The following is a 24,990-nucleotide window of genomic DNA, read 5'->3' as shown; positions in this document are numbered from 1 at the left end:
GTCACAGCATCATTGGACTGAGCTTGTTGTCATTGCGGGCAATCTCAACGCTGTGCGTTACAGGGAAGACATCCTCCTCCCTCATGTGGTACCCTTCCTGCAGGCTCATCCTGACATGACCCTCCAGCATGACAATGCCACCAGCCATACTGCACGCTCTGTGCGTGATTTCCTGCAACACCGGAATGTCAGTGTTCTGCCATGGCCAGCGAAGAGCCTGGATCTCAATCCCATTGAGCACGTCTGGGACCTGTTGGATCAGAGGGTGAGGGCTAGGGCCATTCTCCCTAGAAATGTCCGGGAACTTGCAGGTGCCTTGGTGGAAGAGTGGGGTAACATCTCACAGCAAGAACTGCCAAATCGGGTGCAGTCCATGAGGAGGAGATGCACTGCAGTACCTAATGCAGCTGGTGGCCACACCAGATACTGACTGTTACTTTTGATTTTGACCCCCCCTTTGTTCAGGGACAAATTATTCCATTTCTGTTAGTCACATGTTTGTGGAACTTTTTCAGTTTGTGTCTCAGTTGATATATCTTATGTTCATAGAAATATTTACATGTTAAGTTTGCTGAAAGAAACGCAGTTGACAGTGGAAGTTTCTTTTTTTGCTGAGTTTAGGTCCTGGATGGGAGGAAGCTTGGTCCCAGTGATGTATTAGCCCGTACGCACTACCCTCTGTAGCGCCTTACAGTCGGGTGCCGAGCAGTTGCCATACCAGGCGGTGATGCAACCGGTCAGGATGCTCTCGATAGTGCAGCTGTAGAACGTTTTGAGGCTCTGGGTACCCATGCTAAATATTTTCAGTCTCCCGAGGGGAAAAAGGTGTTGTCGTGCCCTCTTCACGACTGTCTTGGTGTGTTTGAACCATGATAGCGTGTTGGTGATGTGGACACCAAGGAACTTAAACTCTCGACACACTCCACTACAGCCCCATCGATGTTAATGGGGGCCTGTTCGGCCCTCCTTTTCCTGTAGTTCACGATCATCTCCTTTGTCTTGCTCACATTGAGGGAGAGGTTGTTGTCCTGGCACCACACGGCCAGGTCTCTGACCTCCGCCCTATAGGCTGTCTCGTCGTGGATCAGGCCTACCACTGTTGTGTCGTCAGCAAACTTAATGAAGGTGTTGGAGTTATGCTTGGCCACGCAGTCGTGGGTCAACAGGAAGTACAGGAGGGGACTAGGCACGCACCCGAGGGGCCCCCGTGTTGAGGATCAGCATGGCAGATGTGTTGTTGCCTACCCTTGCCACCTGGGGACAGCCCGTCAGGAAGTCCAGGATCCAGTTGCAGAGGGATGTGTTTAGTTCCAGGGTCCTTAGCTTAGTGATGAGCTTTGTGGGCACTATGGTGTTGAATGCTGAGCTGTAGTCAATGAACAGCATTCTCACATAGGTGTTCCTTTTGTCCACGTGGGAAAGGGCAGTGTGGAATGCCATTGAGATTTCGTACTCTGTTACAAGACAAGTAATAGACCGCAAATTCACTAGCCTACGTCAATCTACTATTCACCATAGTAGAAAAGTACATTTTCCTCATCTATGGCCATAATATTGGGTCAAATTACATCCATTAGACTTATGATTCATTATAGCTAAATCAATTAATGTATTAAATGAATAGTTAAGTTCCAAAACAACAAAAACAAATTTCTGAAGATTATACTTTGTAATAATCTACACACCATAAATATAGAATGAATTTTACACAGCATACTATGATTCCCAGAGTGCATTTCAACTCCCAGGGTGCAATGCTTCACCCAGGGCTGCCAGCTGGCTCCTGGTAACAAGTCCAGACAAACAAAGTAACTTTATTCTAAATATATTGCTGTTATTTCTAAGTTACGAGTACATTTCACATTACTTTCAGGTTGCAATATCATTACAATGCAAATGTGTGTAAAATAGTTTTTAAATATACATTTTGCAACTATACCTCCCTTGCGCTGCACTGTTTTGGAACACCTTTTTCATAGTTGTTTTGGTGGGCTGGCCCTCATCTGCTCTAAGCAAAGCATTCCCATAGTTCGCTTCTGGAGCCAGTTTTGTGGAGGCATGACGTTTTCATTAGAAGAAGCCATGCTGTCAGCATTCTCTCCCCTCCTGCTTTCTTCTCAAAAGTGGCTTGCTTTGTGTGAACTGCATGCGCAAGTAGCCTGGCTCGCTTTCTAGTGCCCCCTTGAGGAGATCCAGACAGATTACTAGACAGACTGGATCCTCTCAATCTGTACGACGTGAGACAAATTTGACAGAAGTACCAAAAGTAACAAATTCCAGTACAGAACTGTTTCATGTTCTAGTATCAAAAAAGTACTGAAGTTTCAGTATATCGTGCAGCAATACTAGGGACACTGAACAATTCAATTATAGTGAACAAATAGGTGCGCAGTGAGCACACTACGACCTTAACAGCATTAGCCAACTTCTGTCCTTCTATGGTCATACAAACAGCACTAAGCTTTGGCGTTGCGGGGGATATTTACACTCAAGGCACATGATTACTCAACCAAATTCGTATTAGTCACCTCACATCCTCCTCCTAAGTGGATAGGAGGGAACGTTTACTCTCCAGTAAGGCCTATTAGTCAGTCATCTAACGTCCCAGAGAAAACATTTAGCACAGCACAGGCACACAAGGGTTTCCGTCGGCCAAAAGCCGGCAATTACAGCTGATCAACAACAAAAAATGAAAAGCCTGCCAAATTGACCGGCCTAACATTTTTTGTAAAATAACGCTTTTTAATTAATTGATTGAAATAGCAGTCATTATAAATACAGTATATTTGGTTCATTTGCATAATTTTGTGGAATTAAATTGCCGTCTGTATTTATGTTAGTTATTGGATAAATAACGACTATCACACACGCACAGCATCCTCAGCTGGAGTAAAACGTGTTTTTATAAGCCCATTCATTGCGCAACAATTCTAAAATGCTAACAACTTTGGTGCATGTTTAAAAACTATTTTTTATATCTCAACTGATAATTGAAGCACGCCTCCCATTCACCAGTCAAGTGCAAGCAACAGTAGGCTATCAGATTGACCTCTTTACAATGTGAGCCAGTATGCATTTTTTAAAACCTAGTTAATTGTTTGAAACCTGAATGTTTTACTTCATATTATGAGGCATGTCTTACCTTGTTTCAAAGTAGCCTACAGGCAAAATCTGACCATAGAAACACGGAGGCAATTATTTTTCAAATCAATTTCTCCTGCAATTTCTACCGATCTGTGTTCCAGTTACGATTGCCATATGCTCATTTCCGTGGAACAGTTCTAAATAATAAAGTTTGTTTTCAAAATCACTGTCACGTGGTTATTATAAAATTCTGAATTCAAATGATAAAAATCTAAAAGATTACATTAAACTAACGCAAGAGCACCAGCCTCTGCCATATGGACACATTGATGATACACGTGAGCTATTGGCGGCTAAAGAAATGAGTGCATGGAGTGCAGAGATAGGCCTACTGCTGCATTGGCCCATAGTTGACAATAAAAGTTATAGCCTAAGTAAAAATACAAAGCCGACAATAAAAAAAAAAAGTAAAAAATGATAAGATCCAGTTCTTTCAAATCGCATTAATCTCTATACTGAGCCTGTTTTACCTCCCTTTCTATCTATCGGTCTTGAGCTATTGCTAGTTAAGTGCAACATTGTTTCAAATCAAATGGGTCTGGCCTGAAGCTTTGCACTAGCGAACTTGCAACATTGTATCAACTAGCCTATTCTGGGCTATCAGACAACTGTTTTTGCCCAAAGGAAAATAGTAGTTATTTCACACAGATGCTTGGTGATTATCAGGAGAAAAATAGTTGGAAAGATTTGTAAGGAACTATTATCATTCGTAATGGATGTAAAAAAAATAATTATAATTTACAAAAAAAACTGACTTTGTCTGACTATGTGAAGTGAAGAAAGAAAATTACTGAGAAGCTCAGCTTATTAGTTGTGGATGTGGTGAGTTAAGAATCAGAAATCCCCAAATGGGCACTTCCCTATATTTGCCCACAGAAGGCCAGGTACTTCTATGCATGCGTGCGCGCTCCGTTAACATAAACAGGACAGAGAAACCAGACACTTGCTCATACGGAGCACTCAAAACAAATGAAAGAAGAAAAAAAAGCTACATTTTTGTTTCCTCACAAGTGTAGCAGGTTGTGAACCGTAAATAAGACATGCAGTGAAATAATGTAAGGGTGATTAACCCTTTGACACGTACAATCACAAGGGTGGGATCATTCTACAGTGATCCCTGCAGCGTGTGCTCAAACCGGTGCGATTAGAACGTCCAGTTACGATTGACGCAACAGTCAGCGTTAGACCTGGACACCATTTTGCACAAACACATTCTTTACAAAGCTGTCCTCAATGTGAGCAGTTTATTTTTGGATGCAATGTTAAGACATCCATAGAAGACAGCATAACAATTCTCATCCACACCGGAAGATGTAGGCTACATTGGTCGTAAATAACTCTCAGCTGACAAACCATAATATGAATTATAAATTACTATTTACAATTCACATCACGGGTGACCTCACCAGTGATAGAAATTATTTAGTAAAACACTTTCTAGAAAAATCGAAAGTAATCCGACGATAGGTAGTTTGTGCGAGCAGCCATGTTTGTTTTTTTCCGCATCAACCAAAGACAGTTACAAGAGGAGTTGGGTCTGTTTGCAGTATGCATATTGAAGGGGGTGTGTTGTCTACCATCATTCACTTCCCGGAAGTTTACCAGAAAGGCGAGTGAACAATCCCTTCACCTCGTTTTGTTATAATATCTTTGGTCTGACAGACGTTTACATGACAACCAGAATGCATTGTATGTCAACAAACATGGCACCACAAAACTGGCAATTAGCTTAGCATTAGCTTATCATAAATCAGTAAAAAAAAAAATCTAAAAATGTTATGCAGAAACTGTAATGATAACCTAATAAGGCACTTTGATAGGAATGAAAATTATTAGTAGTAGTGAAGGCAATGCGGGGGCCACCTGGGGAAATGTGCCAGGGAGGAAAAAGTTTGCGTTTGCGCTGCTCAGTAATACCGCAAACGTAAAAAATGTCCTCAACAGTAAAATGGGATACTTCTATTAATTAACTAGGCACACCAATTCAAAACTGACGTTCAAAAATAGAACTTCAAACATCTCCTTCACATTGTTCATCAGGCTGTTGATTGTGGCCTGTAGAATGTTGTTCCACTCTTCAATGGCTGTGCAAAGTTGCTGGATATTGGCGGGAATTGGAACGCACTGTCTTACACGTCGATCCAGAACATCCCAAACATGCTCAATGGGTGGCATGTATGGTGAGTATGCAGGCCATGGAAGAACCTGGACATTTTCAGCTTCCTGGAATTGTGTACAGATCCTTGCGACATAGAGCTGTGCATTACCATGCTGAAACATGAGGTGATGGTGGCGGATGAACGGCACGACAATGGGCCTCAGGATCTCACCACGGTATCTCTGTGCATTCAAAATGACCATTGATAAAAATGCAATTGTGTTCATTGTACATAGCATATGCCTGCCCATACCATAACCCCACCACATGGCTCTCTGTTCACAACATTGACATCAGCAAACCGTTCGCCCACACAACGCCATACACGTGGCATGCGGTCGTGATCCCGGTTGGATGCACTGCCAAATTATCTAAAACAACGTTGGAGGCGGCTTATGGTAGAGAAATTAACAATCAATTATCTGGCAACAGCTGTGGTGGACATTCCTACAGTCAGCATGCCAATTGCGCGATCCCTCAACTTGACATCTGTGGCATTGTGTTGTGACAAAACTGCACATTTTAGAGTGGCCATTAATTGTCCCCAGCACAAGGTGCACCTGTTTAATGATCATGCTGTTTGATATGCCACACCTGTCAAGTGGATGGATTATCTTGACAAAGCAAAAATGCTCACTAACAGGGATGTACATACATTTGTGCACAAAATCGGAGAGAAATTAGCTTTTTGTGCATTACATTTCTGGGATCTTTTATTTCAGCTCAACAAACATGGGACCAAAACTTTACATGTTGAGCTTATATTTTTGTCAGAGTAATTTGAATTGACAAGTTGAAACATAGCCTATAGATAATTAGCAGGTAGCATGCCTTGGTCTGAGGCCAAAATGGGTTGTACAGCTATTTTCACCTTCCAACAGGACAACGACTCTAAGCACACAGCCAAGACAACGCAGGAGTGGCTTCGGGACAGGTCTCTGAATATCCTTGCGTAGCCCAGCCAGTGCCCGGACTTTAACCCAATCAAACATCTCTGGAGAGATCTGAAAAATAGCTGTGCAGCAACGCTCCCCATTCAACCTAACAAAGCTTGAGAGGATCTGCAGAGAAGAATGGGAGAAACCCCCCAAATACAGGTGTGCCAAACTTGTAGCGTCACACCCAAGACTCGAGGCTGTAATCGCTGCCAAAAGGTTCTTCAACAAAAGAATCCTGAGTCAAGGGTCTTAATACTTACGGAAAAGTGATATTTCAGTTTGCAAAAATAAAACTGTTTTTGCTTTGTCATTATGGTGTGTGTGTGTGTAGATTGAGGGTGGGGGAAAAAACATTTATTCCATTTAAGATTAAAGCTGTAAATTAAAAAAATGTGGAATAAGTCAAGGGGTCTGAATACTTTCCGGATGCACAGTACATCAGCGGAGGCTGCTGCAGGGAGGACAGCTCATAATAATGGCTGCAACGGCGCAAATGGATTGGCATCTCCGGTAATATGGGCCATATTTCATTAACAGTTTAGGCTAGAGGTGTTTTCTTTGCTGTTAAGCTGCAAGCATGCAAAAAAACTATTATTGAAATGAAACCACCACGAAAATGCACATATGAACATTATAACTGACACGCAGATCGGTAGAAATTGTATGATAATTTGTATACTTCCCCAAACTCAAAAGATGAAGTCATAAAATAATTGCCACCAGCTTCCTATTGTCGGATTTTCAAGCAAGGTACGACATGCCTCATAAGTAGTAAAATATTAATCTTTCAAACAATTAAGTATGTTTTCAAAATGCATACCGCCTCCAGCTCACATTGTAAAGTGATCGGTGATGCGCCGATAACCTGCCTACCGTAGTTTTTCTCCTCCCGGTCAATTTGGCTGGCAACAAATGTATTTATTAGCTTTTCATTTGTGTGTGTGGGGGGGGGGGCAAAATCCGGCAATTTGCAGTTAACGGAAACCCTGGTCTTGAGTTTAATTTATTCAGACCCTTTACTCAGTTGAAGCACCTTCGGCAGCGATTGTAGCTTTGAGTCTTCGTGGGTATTATGCCACAAGCTTGGCACACCTGTATTTGGAGAGTTTCTCCCATTCTTCTCTGACGATCGTCTCAAGCTCTCTCATGTTGGATGGGGAGCGTTGCTACTATTTTTAGGTCTCCAGAGATGTCCGGGCACTGGCTGGGCCACTCAAGGACATTGAGACTTGTCTCGAAGGCACTCCTGCATTGTCTTGGCTGTGTGCTTAGGGTCATTGTCCTGTTGGAAGGTTCAACCTTCCAGTCTGAAGTCCTGAGCGCTCTGGAGCAGGTTTTCATCAAGGATCTCTGTACTTTGCTCCGTTCATCTTTGCCTCGATCCGGACAAGTCTCCCAGTCCCTTCCGCTGAAAAATATCCCCACAGCACGATGCTGCCACCACCATGCATCACCGTAGGGATGGTGCCAGGTTTCCTCCAGATGTGACGTTTGGCATTCAGGTCAAAGAGTTCAATCTTGGTTTCATCAGACCAGAGAATCTTGTTCATCATTGTCTTTCGGTGCCTTTTGGCAAACTCCAAGCGGGCTGTCATGTGCCTTTTACTGAGGAGTGGCTTCCGTCTGGGTACTCTACCATAAAGGCCTGATTGGTGGAGTGCTGCAGAGATGGTTGTCCTTCTGGAAGGTTCTCCCATCTCCACAGGAACCCTGGAGCTCTGTCAGAGAGACCATCGGGTTCTTGGTCACTGTCCTGACCAGGGCCTTGCTCCCCCGATTGCTCAGTTTTGCCGGGCGGCCAGCTATAGGAAGAGTCTTGGTGGTTCCAAACTTCTTCCATGTAAGAATGATGGAGGCCACCGTGTTCTTGGGGACCTTCAATGCTGTAGAAATGTTTTGGTACCCTTCCCTAGATCTGTGCTTCGTCACAATCTTCTCTCGGAGATCTTCGGACAATTCCTTCGACCTCATGGTTTGGTTTTTGCTCTGACATGCACTGTCAACTGTGGGACCTTATATAGACAGGTGTGTGCCTTTCCAAATCATGTTTTATCAATTGAATTTACCACAGGTAGACTCCAATCAAGTTGTAGAAACATCTCAAAGATGATCGATGGAAACAGGATGCACCGGAGCTCAATTTCGAGTCTCATAGCAAAGGGTCTGAATACTTATGTTAAAAAAGGTATCAGTTTTTTATTTTTAATACAGTGCAAAAATGTTGTCATTATGGGGTATTGTGTGTAGATTACTGAGGATATTTTTTATTTATTTAATCCATTTTAGATTAAGGCTGTAACGTAACAAAATGTGGAAAAATGAAAGGGGTCTGAATACTTTCTGAAAGCACTATATTATTTCCTCCCATTCCTCCAGCCAAATAACAGGTAGGCCTTTGCCAATATGAGCAAATTAGCCATTTTATGCACTATTATATACACTAAATAGTGTGAAGTTAAAATCAAATGTTTTATTAAGTAGAAGTGTGAATTTCAGTGACAGGTTTTTGGAGAAAGTTTAGCAAACGTGACCAAGCGTCCGGGGGATGGGGCGAACAGGATGCTAGGCCACTGTTTTTTCCCCCACCGTGGTATTGTGATACTACTCGGTAACGTGATACTTGGCCTGGTATCATTTTGGTATCGTGACAAGCCTACTGTGATCATTGGCGGCTAAATAACCTCAGCTGGCGCACGGAACTCAGAGATGGTCAATGGGGTTTTCTAATGATCAATTTGCCTTCTAAAATTATAAACTTGGATTAGCTAACACAACGTGCCATTGGAACACATGAGCGATGGTTGCTGTGTGGGCCTCTAGATATTCAAAAAAAAGTACAAATCTGCCGTTTCCAGCTACAATAGTCATTTACAACATTAACAATGTCTACACTATATTTCTGATCAATTTGATGTTATTTTAATGGGGGGAAAAACAAGGACATTTCTAAGCGACCCCAAACTTTTTAACGGTAGTACGTACACACACACACACACACGATGTGACGAACAGTGCCAGAGGGGTCCGTTTTTTCATCTTTTCTCAAATACTATTAGTCCATTAGGGGCAGCAGCGTAGCCTAGTGGTTAGAGCGTTGGACTAGTAACCGAAAGGTTGCAAGATCGAATCCCAGAGCTGACAAGGTACAAAATCTGTCGTTCTGCCCCTAAACAAGGCAGTTAACCCACTAGGCCGTCATTGAAAATAAGAATTTGTTCTTAACTGACTTGCCTAGTTAAATAAAGGTAGAAGAAAATTAATAATAAAACACCCCAGATTTTAAAAATGCTACACAGTCGCTACATTCCCATTCGTTTTTATTGCAGCCTCGTTTGAATGCTGTGGTTACACAAAATGTGTTGAAATCAAATCTTGTGCTTATTGAGGTGGAATGAGCCAGACTTGCATCGTCATTCATAGCAACTTATTACAGAGCGACTTATTATACAGCGATAAGGAAATGAATGAGCTCGTCCCAATAAAACGTCAACCTGCAATTAATGAGACAGGTATATAGCCCACGAAAATACAAAAATTGATTTGACCTAACATCTTGTATTTTCCTCAGTGTTTAAGAGCAAGTTTAGGTTCTTCGACACACACACACACAGGGGTCCAGTTGCCTGTGCCTGGGTAGTGTCCTGCTTTAGGGCCAGTGTACATTCTGTAGTGCACTACATAGGGAATAGGGTGCCATTTGGGGACGCAGCCTACACATACTTACTGCTAGGCCCAGCTCATAAATAAGTGTCAGTCTGAAAATAAAGCAGTAAATATAGATGGAGGAGGTATTGGAAAGGGCAGCTAGCGAACACTCAACAGCAGCTAGCTGATACACCGCTCTGCGAAACTTAACTCAGCCCCATACTACCAGTAACAAGTATACTCAGTCACACTCTGAAGGGGACCTATGGATGTGGGATAGGAATGGGCAGCAGCTAGCTAACGCCCTCTACCCTCTCTAAGCTAAAAAACAGTAGCTAGCTAAAACTCTCGCTACTCTGTACTCAACGGGACCATAACCAAGCTCCAAATAACTCCATGCTCCAGACAACCAGTAGGCTACACTCACACGTTCACATTCTGGAGCCTATGGATGTCACAGGGATAGGAAAGGGCAGCAGCAAGCACAACGCTCTTTCAACCATGCTCCACACACACACACACACACAACCCTCCATATACTCTCACTCTGAAGCCAGGGTCGTGTTCAGTATATCACACATAGCAAATCGAAAAGGAAAGTCTGTGCTGTTATCAGACAACTTTGAATAGTACATTCTGCCCATGTCCCCGTTTCAAAAAGTTTCACTACGGCGTTCCCTAATGAACAGGACCTAGTAGCCCACTAACTTCCCTGTCTCACTCCATTTCAAAACATTTTCTCATGGAGGAAGAAATGGAAAGGGTACTGAAAGAGACTCAGGTGTGCCTGGCTGCTCAGGGCAGGTCACAGGAAGTGCATTCCTGTGTGATGATGCGTTTCCTGTGCCTCTTGCCGTGCTGCTGAGACACGCTGGGCCAATTAGAGCACATCAAAGACCATCCACATGACTCAGACACACAACAGCGGAAAACACTTCAGTGAACACACCCTTCATCAGAAAAGACTGTTTTTTCCCTGTGGAAAACCAAAAACATGCATACCCACAAACAGTATTGTTTCTCCTATGGGAGCATGACCTCACTAAGCGGGGCAGAAATGGGTCAATGCAAGACACACACCTCTGGAGAAAACACAGACACACCACACGTGAACACACACAACTGCAGGTCAAGGTTTCTCCATATTACCTTGGTACTGTTTGACCCACTGGCCAGCCTCAGGGTCAATGAACTTATACCCCTTTGTCCATTTCAGCCCCAGCTCAACAGTTAACATATGAGTCAGCCTGTGGTTGCATGAACCTATTGAGTCAAACTACCAAGCACCAATCACCCCGGATGAAATTGCTCATTGTCTAGGATTTGTTTGTTTCATTAGATGGCTCATAGGATATGTTGTAGAAAAAAATATAGGTTAAAGGCTCAAAAGAAATATGCTTGTCTCACTTAACACCGGATAGACTGCACTTAACACGCGCACACACACACACACACACACGCAAGCACTGTGTTTACTAGGCTGACACCTCATGCTTCTTTCCTAATGGGCTGTCAAACCAACCCAATCTTGTCTGTACTGTAGTAGGCATGTACTGTACTAACGGTACACTAATGTTCTGGGGCCGGATTCACAAAACACTACTTACGAAAAAGTAAGAAGTTTAAGGGGGAAAAAAATATACAAGTTCACAAGATAGTTTGTAAGTGCAATTCCTCAAAATGTTCTTAGGAACTTTGCAAATAGCTTTCCTAAAAACTTTGTAAATATCTCCTTTGGTGGCATTGACATTAGTGACTTGCTTGAAACCATAAATAAGCCTGTGACAGGGATGATAGGATTTTGCCCACTATAATAAAGTGTATTACATTTATCAACATTTGAAGCATCTGCTTTATGTCTCGAGAATATATATATATATTTTTTTTTAGTTGGCTCGCAAACCATTTATACACAAAAACAACATGTTATTTTTCACACATTATAGCCATCAGACTAGCTATATCAAAAATAAAGATAACCAAGGAAAGCACAATAAAAGCTTCAGCAAACAAGTGCTTGTAGTGATGCTGGAGGAAATAGCAGCCAGAAAAAGGTTGCTGTTGGGGAGACTTGATAACTGCGGGGTCACTGCAGAAACCAAAAAGAGAGGATGGCCGAGTCGGTCTCTGCCGTCGGGGGTATGGCAAGGGACAGTTCATGGTTACAAAAGTATCCATTCATCACAAGACAAGGGTTTAGCTGTCCTAAAGTTACAAATCTCTTAAGATCGTATCGTACCCCCCCCATTTTTGCCTAAAATAACATACCCAAATCTAACTGCCTGTAGCTAAGGACCTGAAGCAAGGATATGCATATTCTTGATACCATTTGAAAGGAAACACTGAAGTTTGTGGAAATGTGACATTAATGTAGGAGAATAACACATTAGATCTGGTAAAAGTCAAAGAAAAAAAACGTGTTTTCAAATTTTTGAAAACTATGAAATGCAAGAGAAAGGCCATTATATGACTCAGGAGTCTAGGCGCAATTTAGATTTTGGCCACTAGATGGCAGCAAGGTGCAAAGTTATTGACTGATCCAATGACACATTGCATTACTGTTCAAAATGTTGTATCAAGACTGCCCAAATGTGCCGAATTGGTTTATTGATACATTTTCAAGTACATAACTGTACACTCTCCTCAAACAATAGCATGGCATTCGTTCACTGTAATACCTAATGTAAATTGGACAGTGCAGTTAGATTAACAAGAATTTAAGCTTTCTGCCCATATAAGACATGTCTATGTCCTGGGAGGGAAATTCTCTCGTGATTAGCATGACTTTGTAAGTAACATTGGCGCACGTTAGCTCAACCGTACCACGGGGGGGGGGGATCCGATCCTGTAGATGTTTTTAAGTACATTTCCAAGAAGAAATCATAAAACATTAGAATAATTGAGGAATGCCAGGTGTAAGTAGACAGACAAAAATAAACAATTCAATTGTTGCCAGTAACAGTTCGTCACTAACCCTCTTGATAACATGAAAACACTAGCAGCTCTACCAGCTCTGCTAGGGCGAGTAAAATGTTCAGAGGTGTTCTCTCATTGTGTCTGGAAATAGCTAGCTAGTAAGCTAGCCAACTTTAGCCAGTTGGCTTGGGTGCTTGACCGCCATTGTGAGGTCAGAATGCTCAGATCAACCCTACTCCTCAGCCAGTCCTGAATTGTTACGAGTACCACTTCAGCGTGGCGGTGGCACCCCCAGCCCCCACGTGTGACACCCACACTGCTCAAATCATAAGCAAATGCAACCTTTTTTAGCCTAATAATTACCTTGGTTGAAGACTGCCTCAGCAGGAATGGTAGACTATAGACTGTTACGGGTACTTGGAAATTGGCTGCTCTTCCTTAGCTAACTAGAAATATGTTTAAAATGTACAATCAGGGCTCTCCCTAGGATTTTCTGACAAGGCGGTGCTGATGTAGGCCTAAGGTTGGGTCAGTCAACTTCCCCCTCAGGAAGTTGGAGCATTTTGCATTTTTGAATGCCATTTCCTGAAACAGAGTCTATATCAAACAATGTAGACAACACAGAAGTCTTGTGTTGAATCCTAAATTAAATTGAGGTAGTCGTCTCAATGACACCTTCACATTTTTTCTAGGTTAAAATGTAGGGGTATTGATTATTAGGTGTCTTTATGTCAATAGTCTAGTGAAAATGGCTTCTTAACTTTGTTTGCGGATTACTGGATTAGGGCGATATAGCCAAAATATAAATCACAGTATTTTTCCAATTTTGGGTGGTATTTTATGTTTTTCAATTATAAAATTGTAAAATTTGCTTTATGAGTAGTGCGTGACCCTAGTGGGAACACATACAGTACCAGTCTAAAGTTGACACCTACTCAAAGGTTTTTATTTGTACTATATTGTAGAATAAAAAGTGAAGACATCAAAAATATGAAATAACACATGGAATCATGAAGTAACCAAAAAAGTGTTAAACAAAAATATATTTTAGATTCTTCAAAGTAGCCACCCTTTGCCATGATGACAGCCTTGCATACTCTTGGCATTCTTACAACAAGCTTCACCTGGAATGCTTTTCCAACAGTCTTTTATTTAACTAGGCAAGTCAGTTAAGAACAAATTCTTATTTACAGCCTAGGAACAGTGGGTTAACTGCCTTGTTCAGGGGCAGAACGACAGATTGTCAGCTCGGGGACTCGATCTAGCAACCTTTCGGTTACTGGCCCAACGCTCTAACCACTAGGCTACCTGCCGCCTTGAAGGAGTTCCCACATATGCTGAGCACTTGTTGGCTGCTTTTTCTTCACTCTGCGGTACAACTCATCCCAAACCATCTCAGTTGGGTTGAGGTTGGGTGATTGTGGAGGCCAGGCAATCTGATGCAGCAGTCCATCACTCTCCTTCTTGGTCAAATAGCCTTTACACAGCCTGGAGGTCCATATATGTTGAAAAACAAATAGTGGGACTAAGCGCAAGGGGCGGCAGGTAGCCTCGTGGCTAGAGCGTTGGGCCAGTAACCGAAAGGTTGCTAGATCGAATCCCTGAGCTGGCAAGGTAAAAATCTGTCGTTCTGCCCGTGAACAAGGCAGTTAACCCACTGTTCCTAGGCCGTCATTGTTAATAACAATGTTCTTAACTGACTTGCCTAGTTAAATAAAGGGGGAAAAAAGATGGGATGGCGTATCGCTGTGGTAGCCATGCAGGTTAAGTGTGCCTTGAATTATAAATCACAGACTGTGTCACCAGCAAAGCACCATCATCCCATCTCCTCCATGCTTCGCGGTGGGAACCACACATGCAGAGATCATCCGTTCACCTACTCTGTCTCACAAAGACACGGCAGTTGTATCCAAAAATCGCAAATTTGGACTCATCAGACCAAAAGGACAGACTTCAACCGGTCTAATATCCATTGCTCATGTTTCATGGCCCTCACAAGTCTCTTCTTATTGGTGTGGTTTCTTTGCAGCAATTCAACCATGATTCATACAATCTCCTCTGAACAGTTGATGTTGAGATTTGTCTGTTACTTGAACTCTGTGAAGCATTTATTTTGGCTGCAAATTCTGAGGCTGGTAACTAATGGACGTATACTCTGCAGCAGAGGCAACTCTGGTTCTTCCTGTCCTGTAGCAGTCCTCATGAGAGCCAGTTTCATCATAGTGCTTGGTGGTTTTTGAGACTGCACTTGAAGAAACTTTAAGTTCTTGAAATTTTCCAGATTGACTGACCTTCATGTCTTAAAATAATATACTGTTGTTTCCCTTTGCTTGTTTGAGCTGTTCTTGCCATAATATGGACTTGGTGTTTTACCATCTTCTGTATACCACCCACACCGTGTCACAACACAACTGATTGGCTCAAACTCATTAAGGAAAGAAATTCCACCAATGTACTTTAAACAAGGCACACCTGTTAATTGAAATGCATTCCAGGTGACTACCTCATGAAGCTGGTTGAGAGAATGCCAAGAGTGTGCAAAGCTGTCAAGGCAAAAGGTGGCTACTTTAAAGAATCTCAAATATAAAACATATTTGGATTTGTTTAATACTTGTTTGGTTACTTCATGATTCCATATGTGTTATTCCATAGTTTTGATGTCTTCACTATTATTCTAGAATGTATAAAATAGTAAAAATAAAGAAACTCTGGAATGAGTAGGTGTCCAAACTTTTGACTGGTACTGTACATTCTAAGTGACTTCAATGGGTTGCTCTACTTTGACTGTTTGCTACTGTTCAATTAAACTTCAACCCCTCCCCCAAAAATCTGTATTTCCTGCACTCATTTGAGATCATTTCCACACTGCCACGTAGGGCTGCAAGATATGGAGGGGAAAAAAGGCTTGTTTTTAACCAAGTGTTGCGATTTGCCTTGCGATTTAGATCAAAACACTTATGTGAACCGTTGGAATCACAAGAAAATAATGATTATTCTAATTCTATAGTTAGAAGATAAGTGGGCACTTTGAATACAGTGTTTGACATGACAACGAATGAAAATGCCAGGGAGGAGTTATTGTGACAGGGTAGGAACCAAAGAGTTGGTCATCGTTTCCTAGGGAACCCTATAATCTTTGGCTACATTAAATATTTTCTCTTAGTTACTTCATGTAGCTAACAGTCATGCTTCGCCTATTCCTCTGATTTAGAAGATAAGGTTGTAAAAACAATATGCTGATTTAGGCCAAACCATCACTGGTATCAGGCTGTATAGCTAGCTACGTTTGCGCTGACTCAGTACTTTTATTAGCTAGCTAGCCAGCTAACTAGCGATTAGCATTAGCGGTTAACACGACTTAGCCACAACTTGCTAAGACAAACTAGCTGTTTGCAGATGTAAGAAACACAAACGAATTGTGTAATTATAGAACGCTTGTGGATTTATATTAAGAAGCTAAGTGGAAACAGCATCGCAGTCATCAACATTGCTGCATGTGCTGCATTAACCACGCAGACTGAATGCAAGTGTCTCGTGGTCGAGCAACAACAAACGCGCTCCTCAAGTGACAGGGGGCGGGGCTAGGTCTGTGGAAAGTGGCATAGAGAGAGATGACTCAAGTAGCAGAGTAAACTATAACAATTGACTTCATGCAAGGCGTATCACATTTAGAAAACCAAACATTTAAATACTGTTATAGAAGCTAAAGTAAAAACCCAAACTGGTCCATGCATCAATACCGGTATATATTAAAATACGGTACACCAAGGGCTGTGGCAGTCATAAAATTTTGTCAGCCGGTGACGGTCAAGCAAATAACTGCCGGTCTCAACTGACTCAGACCTTTGGAACATCTACATTTTAAAAAGTATAATAAATCCATATAATATAGCCTACACCATCACAATAAATCCCTTATTCATTTAAGACAGGTCTAAAGAAATATGAAAAAAATGTAGTCTATTTCAGAAGAAAAGATTAGCATACTCTGAGTTGTCCTTATGTTAGGCCCGGATCTGGCTGTGTTAATTTAGCAGCAGTTAATTTAGCAGACAAGATTTGCTTAGAATTCCGTGGGACTCTTTTATAGTATGAAGAACACAATTGGACATAGCTGAATGAAATATATTTTCTCCAAACAATTTCAGGGAGTGCGCACATACGACTATTCTGTGTTGAGCGGTTAACAAAGAAACATGTCAATCCACTATCCCTCAAAGTACAAAAGTTAACGTATTCTATTGGTCAACTTGTACTTCTGAGTGAGAATTACAAATGGGGGATAGTAGGATGGGACAGATGTGGGATGCGATAGATCCCAAATTAATACAACCACTAATATAAAAAAAAAACATTTAAAAAATCAATGAGGCTGATGCAACAGATTAGAACGTTTAGCTTAAAATGTTGATAAACTATTTGGCTATTTATTCACATTATAAGTGCATTTACGGTCACTTTTGAGAATGTTGTTTTCCTGCTAATTGTGCAGCAATGCGCACATGGCAGTAGGCTATAAACACGAATATTCCGTGACCGTAAATGAGATTATGCATGTAATGCATTATTAATGTGCATTTTTAATGGTGAAAATGATCTTCTCCAAATTCACACACCGCCTACGTATGCCAGTTAAGCTCTACACCCGTTGTAAAATTGATGGTGTTTAATGTTTTCTCTTTGCCCAAGTCCTCTGATTGGCTTAGCTCCAACTTCAGACGGTTGAGTCAAAATCCAATGTGCCAACTAGAAGTTTATTTTTGCATATTTTACATTCGTGTCTCATACCAGCGTACTTTGAACTCAAAATGTGTGCAAGTTTGCAGGTCTGCAGAGCGTCTAGTGCTCATTCTGAACGCTCAGTGTGAAACACTGAATTTAGGAAGGGACAATCTGTCAACCTTTGAATTTACAAAACGCTCTGAGCGCCCTCTGACACTCGAGTGAATTTACAAAGCACCCTTAAAATGTAACACCTTGGATGATTTTAACTCATGACTGATGCATCTACAGCATGATACAGGAATGCTGCTGATTCATAAAAAAATTCAATACAAAAGTGTGTGCAGAGTATAGGGCTGGGAATTGCCAGGGACCTCGCAATACGATATTATCATGATGCTTTGGTGCCGATACGATATGCATTGCATTCTCACGATTCTGTGTATTGCGGTTCAATACTGTGATTCTATGTTGCAAACATATTGCTCATTATATGTCTGCTGCAGTTGGAAAAGAGAGCATGAGAAAATGTGTTTTGATCAGTCATGGAAATAAAAAAAGTGCCGAAAACAAAATCGGCTCTCTATTTCAAAAGGAAGATGGAGAACAAACTATTAAGCAAAAATACTGGAGTGTTGGTGCAGGTACAGCCAACTAGTGCAAAAATAATATTGCGATGGTCAAATTATTTTCCGATATGCAACTATCGATTACCCCCCAATCACTGGTAGAGTACAGTAGGGGAGAATCCCTCTCCTCATTATCACCTTTTACACTGCAGGGCAAGCATGCCTCCCTGCATGCCAACAGACACAACTGGAGGGCTACACACACAGACACAAACACAGAACTCCTACAAGCACACTGAACACAGAGCAGATGTAAGCACACAGACACACTTATGAGCATTAGGCTAATATACACAGACCCCCCATACACACACAAACCCCACCTCATCCCCCACCAAAACACTCCCTCCGTCACTCACCCGTGAACGTGGCAGTCATCCCGTCTGACTTGGTGAAGTCTATACTGGCATAGGCGCCGTTGTTCTCTGCTACCGGCACAGTCACATTACCAGCTGAGGGGGCGTTGGGGGTCGGCCCGGTTCCCCCCTGCTGCTGCTGGGATATGGGGAGTGTGTTAGATTCCTGGTCCTCTCTCAGCTCCATGGCAATGTAGTTGAGGCCGTTCTGATACCCCACAGACACATTTCTGCACATATGTCCTCCAGGAGGGCCCCCAGAGGAGGCTGAGTCCATGCCCAGATCAGAGGGCCCTGGCTGGGCAGGGAAACCGGCCAAATCCACCCCTATCCCCTCCACACACATCCACACGCTGTCAAAGGAGCCAGAGCTGGCCCACTTGGAGCCCTCGGCCAGGAGAGCGCCGTTGAGGGCCGAGGGGTTGGCTGAGCCCGAGGGGGGATTGGTGCCTGTGCTAGAGCTTGTGGTTCTGCCTCCTCCGGGAGTGGAGGAGAAGGTTTCAGAGCTGTGTCTGCGTCGCCCCTGGGGGTCAGCACGTACCACTTTGGGGGGCTCAGGCTGGGGGCTGGAGGATAAGGGAGGAGTGATGGGGTGGGGGAGTAAGGTAGGGGGGTACCGGCCCTCCATCACACACAGGTGCTGCAGCATGGCTGTGGGGCTACTCTGTGACCCCCTCGACCCCTCACCCTTGCTAAGGTTGAAGGTCATATCTGTGTAGTCATCTGTTCCCGTCCGCCAGTGAGCGCCAGAAGATCCAGGAGCTCCGCTCAGGGAGGAATTGGCGGTCAGGGGTCGAATGTAGCTGGGTGGGTTCCATGGGGCCACCAGAGAGGGTCTGGGGGACTGGTTCTTAGTCAGGCGGCAACCATCATCACCCCCACCCTCTACACTCATATAGTCCTGGTTCTGGGGAGGGGAGTGACGCTGCTCGACGGAGCCCATCGAGGGTGAGACGTACTGGTCAGCGAGAGGGCAGGATGTGGGGGGTCCGTAGGGATCCCCAAACTCGATGTTGATGTACTCGCCGGGGCTGGAGGGTCCCTCGGCAGCAGCTGGCTCACTAACCCTCAGCGACCCGTGGAAGCTGTGGCGGCCCAGGGGGAGGCGGTTGGGCCGAACCACAGTCGTTCGCCGGTCACCGCGAGCTGCTTGGTGGTGGGCCCCGTAGGGCGGGGGGTGGTGGGCGTGAGGGGTGTCTGACCCCCCACTACTGAAACCCTTTGTCGTAACGCCAGTGACCTGGGAGTAGACGGGTTTAGCCGGGGAGCTCATAGGCACGTATTCCTCATGCTCCCATTTTCTCTGTTCACCATCTCTGGCGACGGGGGCCTTGTAGGAGCGAGGCAGGGAGAAGTAGGGACTGTATGATTTAGGGGTACCCTCAGGGTTGCTCAGTGTGTAGTATCCACCCTCGTTGGAGAGCTTCCGTCCTCCTGTCGCGTTCCCTCCTCTTCCACTGCTGTACGACATGTCCATGTACTCTCCAGTCTCAGGCCGCTCCACTATACTACCAGAACTACCGACACCAAGACCCATGTTACTGCTACTGCTACGGGGACTTGGGGAGGCCTGGACTGGGGAAGAGGAGCTCGGTCCCCCTGGTAGCATCATCATGTAGCCCTGGGGGTCCGTAGGCTGGTGGGGTTGGAGCTGGTGGGCCGAGCGTGGGGCCAGTGCTGGGCTAGAGGCCTGGGGGGAGTGGGAGGGCTGAGGGTGGGGAGGGTGTGAGAGAGAGTGGTGATGGGGATGAGAATGGGAGCTAGGTTGCATAGGCATGTAATCCGGGGTGTCACGGGGTGAGGCTGCCACCCCACACAACATGGGCATATAGCCACTGTCCTCCTTGGCCGAGGAGGAGGGGTAGGAGGAGAGAGGGGGTCTGCCCTGGCTGTGCTCGGAGCAGGAGCTGTAGTCAGAGCGGAGGGAGGAAGAGGGGGAGGAAGGCTGGTTGCTGCTGCGGCCCAGAGACAGAGCCTCTTCCACAGACACCAACTCGTCCTGTGAGGTGGTGGTCTGGGTCATCTTTTGGTACACAGCCACGCCGCTGCTACCGCCGGCAACACCACCCTGACTCCCGGGCCGCGTGAACGAGTGTGTCCGCCGCCTCAGAGACCGGTCTTCGTCCGTCGACGTGCTCTCGTCCCGGTGGGGGGCCTCAGCGCCGCCAGAGCTACTCACGCCGCCCGCTCCAAACACCTCGCGGTGCCAGCCCATGGCCATGTAGTCACTCAGGCAGTTCTCTTCTCTGATTGGTGGGGTGTTTCCCAGCGAATCGGGTGTGTTGCTACGGACTCGGAAGTAGCGAAAGTCTCCGGGGCTTGAGCCGTACTCGTCTGAGGAGTTGAAGCCTCCGTCAGAGGGGGATCCGCATATGGACGAGCTGGAGGGCCGGGTGAGGGTGTCAGAGACTGAGCCGTGACCGCTGCTGCTGGACACACTGACGGGGGAGGTGGTGGAGGAGAAGTGGGAGACGGGGAGCGAGGCGGAGCGGGTGTGGCAGTTGGAGCCCGGTAGCGCCCTGACGTAGCGCCCTCCTCCCCCGGTGTTCCCTGCCCCTCCCCCACCCTCCTGGCGCCCTAGGTGTATCCGGGCGGTGTTCAGGTGGATCAGGCTGCCGGTAACAGACCGGAATGGCCGGTTCATCGTCCCTTCGCCTTCACTCGACGTCCTGAAGCGGTAGCCACTGGCACCGGAGCTCTTACTCGATGGTGGCGTACCGACCGCCGACTCGGTCCGGGAGCGGCGCTGGAGACCCGTCTGGCTCGGCGGCAGGTTGCCTAGGTGACGGCGGGTGGTGATGAACGCCATGGGGTTGGAGCCCGATGATTGGCTTTTACTCCTGGGGCGGATCTCTGCGAAGGCCTTCAGAGCCTTCATGGTCTCTAAGATGGTCTCGTGCATGTTCTGAGCCACTACAGAGTCATCTACCTGCATCCATATCTCCCCTGGTCCTATGGAGGACGACCGACCCACCTCGATGAAGAAGAAGCTTTCTGAGTGTCCACATCGTCTGATGTTCATTAGCTGGAGGTTAACATACGGTGTCTCAGAGTTTAGTTTGACCAGATGGATCGTTTTAGAAGAGAGGCATAAACGATACACACCTGTGAGGTTCTTGGTCTGACCCAGCCCTTTGGGTTTCACGTTCACCTGCCACACCTCTTTGAAAACCGTACCTGGTGTGACTGTACCATAGCCATCATCCAACTCGTCAGAGTCTAGATGCCCCTTTTTCCCCTCACTCATCAGTTCACTCAGGGCTACATACCAGTCCTCTTGCTCCTGCTCGTTTTCAGCCACAATGGCAAAGTACTCATCCTTAGTGTAGAGGGCTATGAGGTGTTTGTTCTTGGAATCTGCTCTTTTGTTGACGGTGAAGCACTGATACAGATAGATCACCCGTTTCGGGGCTGCTGCTGAAGACCGGAGGCTACTGCGGAATTTTTTATCGCTGTCATAGTACTCCAGCCGGCTGAGGCCTAGGTGGCTCGCCACCCTCAGAACGAAAAACCTCTTGTGTCCGTGCTTCTGTTTCCGTAGGTAGCCACACTTCCGAATGTCGTCCATGACCCCTGAGGCAGCGACGCTAACGTTAGCATTCGCAGCCAATTGAATCGCAGCCGACGCCGCGTTCACCGATGCAGCGAGTGCGTGGTGGCTAGCAGAGGGGTCCTCATGTACCAGGTTCAAAGACGACAACGAGGCTTTCCTTACCGGGGACCCAGGGATGTTTTCACCAGAGAGAGTATGCTGCTGTTGCTGTGTCGCCGCCTGATAGTGGTGCAACAGCGGGCGTTGTTCTTTGGGCAGCGAGCTCTGGGGATAGTGATGGTGGCTGTGGTGGTTGGAGGGCGGCAATTGCTGATGAAAACGAGCTCCACTGCCACCACAGATATTCAATAACGGGGAAGGGGGTTCCCCAATTGAGGTGTAGCCGTTGGCTGCCGTAGCCGCTGGTGTCGTCCCGATGCCCCTCTGTTGCGTCTCCACCAACAACATAGCGGCTTTGTTTTCTTGGTAATTCATAAAATTGGCCATTTATATAACACAACCAAAGGTCACTTTACCTAAGCAGTGCTGTGGACCTAGACCCCATTCTTGTTTAGGAGACGGGCTCCGGCTGGCGCTGCTGTATTGTGGTGGCGCGATGGTTAGCTACAATCAAAGCAAAAATGTCAGATTGTTAAGTTAAAAACGACCGGTCCAGGCCTCTTCGCGAAAAACAGGTATCCAATATGGGGTTTTATGAAATAAAGCCGCCCCTGTGCAACATGCCCACGTTTCTATAATCGTTAGACTCCAAGCTAGCTAGCTAGCAACCTGTCCCCTTCTCCCTCTCTACATATCTCTACAGAGCGGAGCACAAACAACACGTGACTGGTGCGTCAGCCATAAGTAGGCGAAATAATGAGCCAGACGGGGCTTCTCATTGGAAGTTCAGCGAGATTGACAGGAACTGACAGGCAAACGAGACAATTGTTTTGTGTCATTCGTGTTTACGTCAATACGGTGGACCAATGAGACATCGCACATATTTTCATTAGTTAAAGAGAGGTATTCGAGATGATTGACAGCTGACTGGCCAATGATTATAGGTACAGTGATAGGCGTTCGTTGATGCTATCCCTTTCATTGGACAATATTGTTGATTGACCACTGTTTTTGATTTGGCACGAAGGTGTATTTTTATTTAACTAGGCAAGTCAGTTAAGAACAAATTCTTATTTACAATGACTGCCTAGGAACACTGGGTTAACTGCCTTGATCAGGGGCAGAATGAGAGACTTTTACCTTGTCAGCGCTGGGATTCGAGCCACCAACCTTTTGGTTACTGGCTCAACGCTCTAACCACTAGGCTACTTGCCACCCCAAAATCTTTGCAAGGCCTTGGGAAAAATGTGCCCCAAAACAACCCCTTGCCTCTTTCCCATGTGGTGTACTTTACAGATTCCAAAGAAGTGGGCTCCAGTAAAACCATTGGAATGGTTGGAGATATTACCAAACTGATAGCACCTATCCGATTATTTCAGATCTGCAAAATTGGAAGGGCCAGGTGTCACAGTCAGGGGCCACAGTAATTATTTATGGTGTTGTTTGTAGAATCTGTTGACAATTTGTGTTTTCTTTTTGCAATCATCTTGTTAGTTAGCTTGCTGTAGAATGATTAGTGGTGTGAATCATGACTCAGCATGCCTATGTTTTGTTGTTGTCGCTTGGCGCTTGTGCAAAAATGTACCTGTGACCTGCTGTCTGGTCAAGCTCCAGAGAGACAGAGATGGGTGTAAAGTATAATAATGAGTTATTCATTCTTTCCAAACTTTATTTTAATCACTATAGTATCATGATCTTTTCACATTCATTATTTGACATGGGACATCCCTGGATTGGACTAGTCCCCCCCCATCTTTATTTATTTAATTTAACCTTTATTTAACTAGGCAAGTCAGTTAAGAACAAATTCTTATTTACAATGACGGCCTACCCAACGTGGATTTATCAAGCTATACTGGCCATTGAAGGAGTGGAAACTTTTAATAGTCATTGTTATGTGTTTGTCAGTACTTTTGTACTGGCATTACAACAGACAGTTTGAGCGTCCTCTACTGTTTTCCTTAGTACATTACAGAAGGTCTGCCCATTGTGCTGTAAATGGTATGCCGTCTGATAATAATGGGACCACCATAATATGTTGTAATATTCCTGATTAAGCAATGTGCCAGAGAAAAACGCAGTTGGGTGTGCTGTAGTTACATCTATAGTGATGTATTGTAGTTTTTTGGTTATTTTATGTAAAAATGCATGGACATAGAACTAAAATGGAATAGTGAATAGTAAAAGTGCTTACCTACTTTGCATGCTTACACATATAATGCTATAGGCTATCGCCTTTCCTCCCCCCCTCACCAATCCCCCTTCAATTCCCTCCATCCTTTCCCTCTACCCCTCCCCCTCAACCACCATTCAACTCCAGATTACATAATTCATCCCAAAATGACTGTTCTCTAGTCTCCTTCCTATTCTGCATGCCATACAGTGCATTCGGATAGTATTCAGACCCTTTGACATTTTTCACATTCACAGCCTTATTCTAAAATTGATTAAATTATGTTTTTCCCTAAATAATTCACACACAATACCCCATAATGACAAGGCGAAAACAGTTTATTTAAAAATGCTTTGCAAATGTATTATCAATAAAATGTAAGAAAACGTATTTACATAAGTATTCAGACACGTTTGCTATGAGACTCGAAATTTAGCTCAGGTGCATCTTGTATGCATTCATCATTCTTGAGACGTTTCTACAACTTGATTGGAGTCAACCTGTGGTCAATTCAATTGATTGAACATGATTCGGAAAGGCACACACCTGTCTATATAAGGTCCCACAGTTGACAGTGCATGTCAGAGCAAAAACCAAGCCATGAGGTCAAAGGAATTGTCCGTAGAGCTTCGAGACAAGATTGTGTCTAGGCAGAGA

The 24,990-nt window shown here is 44.7% G+C and overlaps 1 protein-coding gene across 1 annotated transcript in view; it reads right to left on the bottom strand.

Moving 5' to 3' along the window:
• The window catches only part of LOC139534291 (insulin receptor substrate 2-B-like), a 40,853-nt gene extending 17,981 nt beyond the window's left edge, over positions 1-22,872 (bottom strand). The window contains exon 1 of the mRNA XM_071333338.1: positions 18,512-22,872. Coding sequence (XP_071189439.1) covers positions 18,512-22,547 — 4,036 coding nt within the window. The 5' untranslated portion in view covers positions 22,548-22,872. The remainder of the gene's footprint in view (positions 1-18,511) is intronic.
• Positions 22,873-24,990: the final 2,118 nt, after the last annotated feature.

The sequence above is a fragment of the Salvelinus alpinus genome, chromosome 11 (genome assembly GCF_045679555.1).
Source record: "Salvelinus alpinus chromosome 11, SLU_Salpinus.1, whole genome shotgun sequence".
NCBI lineage: Eukaryota > Metazoa > Chordata > Actinopteri > Salmoniformes > Salmonidae > Salvelinus > Salvelinus alpinus.
Note: the sequence above shows the minus strand (reverse complement) of the source record. Positions and strands in the feature narration are given on the sequence as shown.